The sequence below is a fragment of the Conger conger genome, chromosome 9, assembly GCF_963514075.1.
Source record: "Conger conger chromosome 9, fConCon1.1, whole genome shotgun sequence".
NCBI lineage: Eukaryota > Metazoa > Chordata > Actinopteri > Anguilliformes > Congridae > Conger > Conger conger.
The window spans coordinates 428,190-438,714 of record NC_083768.1 but is presented as its reverse complement, the minus strand read 5'-3'; the positions used below and the strand labels follow the sequence as shown (position 1 = coordinate 438,714).

General features: G+C 48.6%; 1 protein-coding gene across 2 annotated transcripts in view; it reads right to left on the bottom strand.

The window, feature by feature from the left end:
* Positions 1 to 234: 234 nt before the first annotated feature.
* The window catches only part of LOC133136879 (neuropilin-1a-like), a 54,897-nt gene continuing 44,606 nt past the window's right edge, over positions 235 to 10,525 (bottom strand). Inside the window, exons 10-17 of one of the 2 annotated variants that reach the window (XM_061254710.1) lie at positions 9,344 to 9,488; positions 8,477 to 8,593; positions 7,916 to 7,966; positions 3,065 to 3,211; positions 2,661 to 2,935; positions 2,015 to 2,111; positions 1,002 to 1,055; positions 235 to 512 (exon numbers count right to left, since the gene is read on the bottom strand). In XM_061254710.1, coding sequence (XP_061110694.1) covers positions 235 to 512; positions 1,002 to 1,055; positions 2,015 to 2,111; positions 2,661 to 2,935; positions 3,065 to 3,211; positions 7,916 to 7,966; positions 8,477 to 8,593; positions 9,344 to 9,488 — 1,164 coding nt within the window. The remainder of the gene's footprint in view (positions 513 to 1,001; positions 1,056 to 2,014; positions 2,112 to 2,660; positions 2,936 to 3,064; positions 3,212 to 7,915; positions 7,967 to 8,476; positions 8,594 to 9,343; positions 9,489 to 10,525) is intronic. The other variant, XM_061254711.1, reaches the window with a different exon arrangement.

Sequence of the window (10,525 nt, the reverse complement as noted above, 5' to 3'; positions counted from 1 at the left end):
CTGACACGAAAAACAGTCAAACGAGGAAAGGGGAAAAACTGAACTGAAAAAGAAAAAGAAAATAGCCATCTTACCCTGCACTTTTCAATTTTATACAGTGTCCCCTAGTGGCAGGTTTCTGTTACTGCAGCTCCTGAGAAAAGCATGATGGCTCAGTCACTACCTCCTTTCCTTCCCCAGGAGGCTCAGCCTGCGCTCCCCCCCCCCCCCCCTCCCACACCCTCCCCCCCTCCCTCACGCCTCGGAGTAGGACTTCTGTGAGTTCAGTTTGCCCTTCTTCAGCTTGACCCCGTCCACCAGCTCGAAGTTGTAGTTCTCGAGTGCAGAGAGGTTGCGGTCTGCCACGCCGCCTTGCGAGCAGGCGCAGTACAGGACGACCCCGCAGATGGCCCCCAGGAAGACCCCCAGGGCGCTCATGGCGATGATGGTGATGAGGATGGGGTCCAGCGTCTTCAGCATGTTCCCAGCACTGCCCATCTCACCACTCTCCAGACTGCCTGAGTAATCTGCCGCTGCAGGGACACAGAGCACAGCCAGGGGGCGCCATGCACTTAACACACAGGTCGCTTAGCCAGAGAGACTCACACACGCGCACCTAACAGCAGAGTTAGAGTCTAATAAGAGCCACACGCTGTGTTCAAGACTGCATACTAGCATACTACTCAAATTACTACTAAATTTCAGGCTGATTTTCATTGAAATGTAGAATGAGTGTGAGTAGAGTGCGGTTTTGAACACAGCCACAGTCTGGGCTGATGACTCAGAGCTGTGTGATGGCGGGATCTGTTTAAAAGTACAGCTTTCATCTTTTGTATTGATGTACTGCTGGGAAGTCTCAACATTCTGCAGCCTCATTTGGGCCAACATTCACACTGACCAATCGCATGCAAGAGACACGGTGATTGACCAATCGCGTGCAAGAGACACGGTGATTGACCAATCGCATGCAAGAGACACGGTGATTGACCAATCACATGCAAGAGACACACTGATTGACGTACAGATGCTGTTGTCTTCTGGTTCCGGCTGAGTTTCCTCTGTTGGAACATCTGGGTCTGAGAGGGATCAGGGATCAGAAATACACAATGAGACCTGTGTGGTGTCTATGGTCATCTCTCCCTGCTGGAAAAATCAGCTAAGACCAGCTGGGATTCTTATCTGATTTAAGGTGGTTTAAGTTGTGTTGTCGACACTTCTAGCTGGTCAAAGCTGGTCTGTGCTGCTCTAAGCTGGTTCAGCTGGGAGAGTAAGCTGGTGGACTAGCTGACTACAGGCTGGTCAGCCGGTGAACAGCTGGTTGACTTGCTAAAAGTGTGGAAAACAGAGCTTTAACCAACTTCAAGTTTCGGCTGCTCTGCTCAGCAGGGTCCATGATGTCCCTGTGTTCAGCAGGGTCCATGGTGTTTAACAGTAAGACATTGATGATGTTCCTGTGTTCAGCAGGGTCCATGGTGTTTAACGGTAAGACATTGATGATGTCCCTGTGTTCAGCAGGGTCCATGGTGTTTGACAGTAAGACATTGATGATGTCCCTGTGTTCAGCAGGGTCCATGGTGTTTAACAGTAAGACATTGATGATGTCCCTGTGTTCAGCAGGGTCCATGGTGTTTAACAGTAAGACATTGATGATGTCCCTGTGTTCAGCAGGGTCCATGGTGTTTAACAGTAAGACATTGATGATGTCCCTGTGTTCAGCAGGGTCCATGGTGTTTAACAGTAAGACATTGATGATGTCCCTGTGTTCAGCAGGGTCCATGGTGTTTAACAGTAAGACATTGATGATGTCCCTGTGTTCAGCAGGGTCCATGGTGTTTAACAGTAAGACATTGATGATGTCCCTGTGTTCAGCAGGGTCCATGGTGTTTAACAGTAAGACATTGATGATGTCCCTGTGTTCAGCAGGGTCCATGGTGTTTAACGGTAAGACATTGATGATGTCCCTGTGTTCAGCAGGGTCCATGGTGTTTAACATTAAGACATTGATGATGTCCCTGTGTTTGGGGGGGGTTCGTACCCGTGCATTCGGCCTTGTGGAGACCGTCCAGGATCCTGATGTCATCCACAGCGATGTCTCCCAGGCTCGGAGACTCCATCACGCCCTCGATCACCACCTGCAGCACAGCAAGGGCACTTACTCACACTGCTGTGATCTCCCGCTCACTAACCGGCCTGATAACTAACCTGGTAAAGTGTGGTGTATAATGTAGAGTAGTGTATAGTATGGTGTACTATAGTACCTGATAAGGTGTAGTAGAGTAGTGTATAGTATGGTGTACTATAGTACCTGATAAGGTGTAGTAGAGTAGTGTATAGTATGGTGTACTATAGTACCTGATAAGGTGTAGTAGAGTAGTGTATAGTATGGTGTACTATAGTACCTGATAAGGTGTAGTAGAGTAGTGTATAGTATGGTGTACTATAGTACCTGATAAGGTGTAGTAGAGTAGTGTATAGTATGGTGTACTATAGTACCTGATAAGGTGTAGTAGAGTAGTGTATAGTATGGTGTACTATAGTACCTGATAAGGTGTAGTAGAGTAGTGTATAGTATGGTGTACTATAGTACCTGATAAGGTGTAGTAGAGTAGTGTATAGTATGGTGTACTATAGTACCTGATAAGGTGTAGTAGAGTAGTGTATAGTATGGTGTACTATAGTACCTGATAAGGTGTATTAGAGTTGGGCATCAGCACGCGGGCCTCTCTCCAGCGGTTGCCCTGGTGACCGCTCAGGGTCCAGAGGAGGGCGTCGGCCCGGCCATCCTGCAGCTCCTTTCTCTGTTTGACACGCAGGGTGCCCACGTGCGACCCGAACATGTGGTACCAGAAGGACACGCACAGGTCCGAGCCCGGCCCACTCACCAGGGGGCTCACCAGCCGGCCCACTTCCTTGCCCTCCTGCAGCGCAGGCATATAGATGTAGTTCCCCGACCCGCCTGCAGAGGGAGACATACAAGTACTGTGAGGCTTTTAGCAATGTTCCACTGTCCAGAGTAGATTATAACGTACATGTAAACACACACACACACACACACACACACACACAGTGCACACACTCATTTTACCTGAGTGGTCTGTGCTGGGGCGGGTGTTGACGGCCGGCGTGCCACTTGATTGGACGAGCCAGAGGGCGTTGACGTCTCTCTCCGGGGTCCAGCCACACAGCGAGGGCCTCGTGGCCCAGCCGAAGTCACACGCAAACCAGAGGTAGTCTGTGGAAGAGCCGCTCAGTTTGCTCATCACCCGTCATCACAGCTACTCAACCCATCAACACAGCACATCACAGCTACTCAACCCGTCAACACAGCACATCACAGCTACTCAACCCATCAACACAGCACATCACAGCTACTCAACCCATCAACACAGCACATCACAGCTACTCAACCCATCAACACAGCACATCACAGCTACTCAACCCCTCAACACAGCACATCACAGCTACTCAACCCATCAACACAGCACATCACAGCTACTCAACCCATCAACACAGCACATCACAGCTACTCAACCCATCAACACAGCACATCACAGCTACTCAACCCATCAACACAGCACATCACAGCTACTCAACCCGTCAACACAGCACATCACAGCTACTCAACCCGTCAACACAGCACATCACAGCTACTCAACCCATCAACACAGCACATCACAGCTACTCAACCCATCAACACAGCACATCACAGCTACTCAACCTATATTTCCACCCCCCTCTCTCTAGATTCTGGTTTTGCTGACTGGGTTGTTGCAGAAATGCTGCAACGTTAAAGTTAGCAAAGTAACTTAATTTGTACATTGCTCAATCCTGCAATGATTAACATTAGTCGAGTCCATAATTTAACATTTAACATTTAGCCTAAGGTCGTATATGTATTTCACTGGCATTGCATTCAAATTAGCCAAGGAAGCTGCTAATTGTCCCAGCAGTTACCTTTAATTAAATTTGTTGGTTCATTTGCTGGACTGGTTTTCTGCTGTAAACTCAAAAACCTTATGAAATAAACCTTATGAAATGGGAAGTATAAATTGTATCGCTTAACAAAGAGGAAGTGACAAAATATGTGTGTGGACGTTCAAAAGTTTTGTCTGTTTAGTTTTATCAACCGCAGGAGGAGTTACAATAAGAATAAGTAAGCCTAAATCCAAACTCCTGCAAGAGTAATAAGAAGCCTACCTGCAATAAATAGAAATATACTGTTAATTTCCTTTATAATAAAGAAAAATAGAAAGTTGAAAGATAAAACAAAAGCTAAGATTTTCAAACATAATTGCATAAAAACACAGTGAACAACACATTCAATGTGTTCTCCAAAGTAAAATCCAAAGTATTGTATGTAAAATATCTGTCTAATGGTGCGTGTGTGTTGTGTGCGTGTGTGTGTGTGTTGTGTGTGCGTGCATGTGTCTACGTGTGTGTGTGTTGTGTGCATGTGTCTGCGTATGTGTTTGTGTGCGTGTATGTGTGCATGTGTGTTTGTGTGCATGTTTGTGTGTGTGCGTGTCTGTCCGTGCGTGTTGTGTGTCTGCGTGTGTGTTGTGTGCATGCGTGTGTGTGTTTGTGTCCGTGCGTGTGTGTGTGCGTGTGTATGTGTGTGCGTATGTGCGTGCATGCGTGTGTGTGTGCATAGATTATATATGCTTGCATGTGTATGTCTTAAGGTGAGGAAGGGCCCACAAACAAATCCTGTGTCTTTGCACCGGGGCCCATCCTAACTAGCTGCCTATGTACAGATATCTGCATGGATATGAGTTATCTGTTCGGATCTCTGAGTTTGTGGGGTGAGAACTGGGCAGGTATGAGATAAAAATGGTGCACACCAACCGGTATGCTGTGAACATGAGAAGACTTCAGACTCATCATCAAATATGACAGGTATGACCGTTATACAGTGTGTCACTTCACCTGGTCTGGGCAGGAGTCTCATGACTGCAGGCTACAGGCCGCTATTCACCATTCTTTTGGGATCGCACTGGAGACCCAGAAGTAACTCTTATATTTTCCTCAACCATCTCCCACCATCCACTGTCACCTATCAGCGTAATCTACGCCACATGTCTACCTCCACCCTCTTGTCTACAATCCTCTCCTCCTTACCATCCGTGGAGTCTTTCTCTCGACTGTCTCCCGATGATGCTGCTACAACCCTCATGTCCTCCCTCTCATCTTCCTTTGACTCTCTGTGTCCCCTCACCACCAAATTAGCCCGGGCCTCCCCCCCAATCCTTGGCTTTCTGATGCTCTACGATGCTAATGTTTAGAACAGCATTCCATGTGTATTTTCCTAGTTATGGATGTGATGCTTTGACTTGTGGTAGAACCTATGCACTTGTAAGTCGCTTTGGATTAAAAGCGTCTGCCAAATGACTAAAATGTAAATGTAAAATGTACGAGCTGTCCGAAACGAACTGTGGGCAGCGGAGAGCAAATGGAAAAGGTCCTGTCTCCCCAGTGATATGGCTTCCTTCCATGCCCTCTTATCATCTTTCCATTCCTCTGTCTCTCTAGCTAAATCTTCCTTCTTTCACTCGAAAATGAACGCGGCCGCCTCTAATCCCCGCAAACTGTTTTCAACCTTCTACTCCCCCCCCCAACCCCCTCATCACTCACACCCGATGACTTTGTCTCCTTTGAAAAGAAGGTTGACGCCATTCGTAATTCCTTCTCCCCACCCTCTCCCCCTGCTGACCCTCCTACCTTCCCCAACTCCCTATCCTCCTTTTCTCCCCTCTCTGACTCTGACACTTTGAAACTCCTCACATCTCACCGCCCAACCACCTGTCCTCTTGACCCCATCCCCTCTCCCCTTCTACAATCTATCTCTAATGACATTCTCCCTTTTCTCTCCTCTCTAATCAACACCTCCCTCTCTTCCGGCACCATGCCCTCTTCCCTGAAGAGGGCCAGAGTCACTCCCCTGCTCAAAAAACCTACTCTTGACCCCTCTGCTCTGAAGAACTACCGGCCTGTCTCTCTTCTTCCCTTTCTCGCTAAAACTCTGGAAAGGGGCGGTCTGCTCCCAACTGTCCACTTATCTTCTCCAGAACAATCTCCACGATCCCAACCAGTCCGGCTTCAAGAGTGACCACTCCACTGAGACTGCCCTGCTCGCGGTCACTGAGGTACTCTGCCAAAGCCAAATCCCTCTCCTCTGTCCTCATCTTCCTCGACCTGTCAGCCGGCTTCGATACAGTTAACCATGAGATTCTGCTCTCATCGCTGACTGGGATGAGTGTCACAGGGTCTGCACTCGCTTGGTTTTCCTCGTACCTCTCTGGTCTTTCCTACCAGGTCACTTGGAGGGGCTCAGTCTCTGACCCTCACTCCCTACAAACTGGAGTCCCGCAGGGCTCAGTTCTTGGTCCTCTCCACTTCTCTTTATACACCATGTCTCTTGCAAATGGTTTTGTTATCTCGTCCCATGGCTTTTCTTACCATTGTTATGCCGATGACACCCAACTCTTTCTTTCCTTCCCCCCCAATACCCAGTTCACCACACAGATCTCTGCCTGCTTGGCTGATATCTCAGCGTGGATGACTTCCCACCACCTGAAGCTTAACCTTGCCAAGACTGAGCTTCTCTACATCCCTGCTAAGTCCTCTCCGACAATCAACCTCTCACTGATTGTTGAGGACTTTGTAGTATCCTCCGCCCATACGGCCAAGAATCTTGGGGTGACTTTTCATAACCGCCTCACCCTGGCTCCACATGTATCCTCCACTGCCAGAACCTGCAGGTTCTTCCTCTACAATATTCGCTGTATCCGTCATCTCCTGAAGGAGAAAGCCACCCAGCTCCTAGTCCAGGCGCTTGTCATTTCCCACCTGGATTACTGCAACTCCCTCCTAGCCATCAAGCCCCTCCAGCTGGTCCAGAATGCTGCAGCCCGCCTGATCACCAGTCAGCCCAGGTTGGCTCATGTCACCCCACTCCTCATTGGCCTCCACTGGCTTCCTATTGCCGCACGCATCCGATTCAAGGCCCTAGTGTTGGCATTTCAGGCTGCTAAAGGGACTGCCCCACCTTACATCCAATCCTTGATCACTCCCTACTCCCCAGCTAGACCACTCTGGTCTGCCAGCTCTGGTCGCCTTATGGTTCCCTCTCTACGAGCACCTGGTGGTCGAGCTGCACCACACCTTTTCAAACTGTACCTTAGTCCTCCCTCCTGATCCCCCCCCCCCCCCTTTCTGATATCCCTCTTGTCTAACCCAAAAAAAAGAGCCTATGCACTTGTAAGTCGCTTTGGATTAAAAGCGTCTGCCAAATGACTAAAATGTAAATGTAAATGTAGTAGTATTAGCCAGTGTAATTCTGGTTTGAAAAGACATGGCTGCTACAGGCAAATGAACATGGCCATAAATGCAGGTTTGAATTAGGCACGGCCTGGATGTGATACCGGCCCATTTGTTCATTCACACACTAAAACAGGGCCTAAACACCATGAGCCACAATGTCAACAAACACCGTGAGCCACAATGTCAGGAACACACTGCACATTCTGCTGACTGATCGGCCAGGGAAAGACAGGGAGGATGCAGTACTTTTTCCAGCCAGATGGTGACAGTGTTTACCCTGACCTTGAACATGATTCATGAAATTGCAAAAAGATGTGTTTATTGTATGCAGTTTATTATTGTACAGCATGCCCTTTTGCTTAATACAATATTTTATTCAGCACTCCTGGTCAAGAGTCATACATCTGGAGATCACAGATGGTCATGCTTGAAAGTGAAACACAGATTTTATTGTTTAATGTTCTAAAAACAGCATATCTGTGCTATAATAGACCACACTTGGAGTACTGTGTGCAGTTCTGGTGTTCACCGTGGGCAGGGGGTGTTGGGGGCGGTGTTCTCGGTGGGGTGGGGGGTGTTGGGGGCGATGTTCAGAGTGGGGGGGTGGTGTTCTCACCTGGGACAATTTCCACCTCCAGTGTTGTGGGATCGGCCACGGTGCTGACATCTGCAGGGACGCACAGATTCTGCAGTCAGGCACTCTGGAGCTCAATCTAGGAATGCTACAGTTGTATTTGTATATATATTGTATTTGCATTTGTATTAATCTTGGTACTGTGATTACTGACCTAATTACTTACAGACATGGCCTATTTACCACGTGTGCTAGTGGCTCTACACCTGATTCCATGTGAATTCTACCTTGTCCAGCCTGTTGCATAGGTTGTTCCAAAGACCCTTGGTATGTAGTTTTTGTATGTCGCCTCGGATGAAAGCGTCAGCTCAGTGAAATGAAATGTGATGTAATGGAGGGGAATCTCCCAGAATACCAGACACACGTCAGGGAACATCCCACACTTCATCAACCACACCACAGCGTAGAGAACAACCGCACTGTCCCAGGACACCACCGTACATATGGGGGAGAGAGGGAGAACGAGAGAGAGAGAGAGAGAGGGATGGAGAGAGGGATGGAGAGAGGGAGAGAGAGAGGGAGGGTTCTTGGCGGGGGCAGAACCTGTCATGGCGTCCTGCTCCTGAGTCTCACAGACCGCTTGCTCCGGGTCACACTCGTCTGCGAGCACCGTGATGTCATCAGGGGGCGTGGTCTCAGGGGGTGGGGTGGTCAGAGGATCTGAGAGAGGGAGAGAGGGAGAGGGAGAGAGAGGGAGAGGGAGATTTTTTTCAGCCATGAACCCCAGCCTCCAGTCCAGGAGAGCTGCACCATCGGTAGTTTCTGTGGTTTCTGTAGTTTCCAGCTCAGCTCTAAACTGCCGTCTGAATTCCTGAGGCTGTGCTCATGGAACTGCTCTCCCATTTCTTGGCTCAGAAAATGTGTTCAGAGATGAAACAGCCCCCCTCCACCAGAACAGCAAACCTCTCTTTACAAGGAAGCTTGTACTTGCTTTTTATAGTGTATTGCTTTTTTACTGTCTTATTTTTCATAGTATTTACATTGTTGTGTATTCTTTGCTTTGCTGTCTAAATAGAATGGCATTTAAAAAAAAAGAGAACTCTCAATTGGCCTCTCTGATTTATCTGTCCATCTATCTATCGATAGCATCTATACATCCCTGCTCTAGCTCTGTCTGTCTGTACCTCTGTCTGTAGTCCTGCTCTAGCTCTGTGTGTCTGTAGTCCTGCTCTAGCTCTGTCTGTAGTCCTGCTCTAGCTCTGTGTGTCTGTAGCTCTGTCTGTAGTCCTGCTCTAGCTCTGTGTGTCTGTAGTCCTGCTCTAGCTCTGTCTGTAGTCCTGCTCTAGCTCTGTGTGTCTGTAGCTCTGTCTGTAGTCCTGCTCTAGCTCTGTCTGTCTGTAGCTCTGTCTGCAGCTCTGTCTGCAGCTCTGTCAGTACAGTGCTCTGCTGCCCCTGCTGGTCAGGCCTCACCTTGCAGCTCACAGCCCAGGAGCTCCAGACGCAGGCCGAGGCCGGCGAGTGAGGCCTTCTCCGGATACAGCCTCAGGAAGCGCGTGAGCAGGGGAGCGAAGGTCCGCATCTCTGGCGTGTCGTAGTTCTGGTTCCCCTCGAAGAGCTGCAGGAAAGGGCAGGGGTCACATGGGAGTGAAGACTCCTGCTCAGGTTAGTTCAGATGATTGCCCAGCGATACTACCAGAAGAGAACTACAAGCGAAACATGTTTCTTCCCCCGGTTGAAGCAGCTTTAATGAGTCTTACCGGAAGATATTCATATCTGGACATTTTTCACGAATTGTTTGGAATTTTTCTTCAGGGCAAAGGAGATGTAAATAACGATCAGTGAAAACAGACTGCATGACAAGTGCCTGTGTCTGGCAAAGGAAATAGGGGACATTGATGGAGATCTGAGCTTCAAGATAAAAACAGCTGTCCAGTGATCCCAGCGATCCCAGTGATGTGTACTGTTCACCCATTGACACGCTTAGGTAGATCTACCCAGGAAAATGTTTTGGATTTGTACCAAATCAATTGATCAATTTATCAAAAATATGTGATTTTAGGCATATTCCACACAGACACAGGGAGAACATGTAAACTCCACACAGACATGGGGAGAACATGTAAACTCCACACAGACACGGGGAGAACATGTAAACTCCACACAGACACGGGGAGAACATGCAGACTCCACACAGACACAGGGAGAACATGTAAACTCCACACAGACACGGGGAGAACATGCAGACTCCACACAGACACAGGGAGAACATGTAAACTCCACACAGACACGGGGAGAACATGCAAACTCCACACAGACACGGGGAGAACATGTAAACTCCACACAGACACAGGGAGAACATGTAAACTCCACACAGACACAGGGAGAACATGCAGACTCCACACTGACACAGGGAGAACATGCAAACTCCACACAGACACAGGGAGAACATGCAAACTCCACACAGACACAGGGAGAACATGCAAACTCCACACAGACACAGGGAGAGCATGTAAACTCCACACAGACACAGGGAGAACATGTAAACTCCACACAGACACAGGGAGAACATGCAAACTCCACACAGACACAGGGAGAACATGTAAACTCCACACAGACACAGGGAGAACATGCAAACTCCACACAGACACAGGG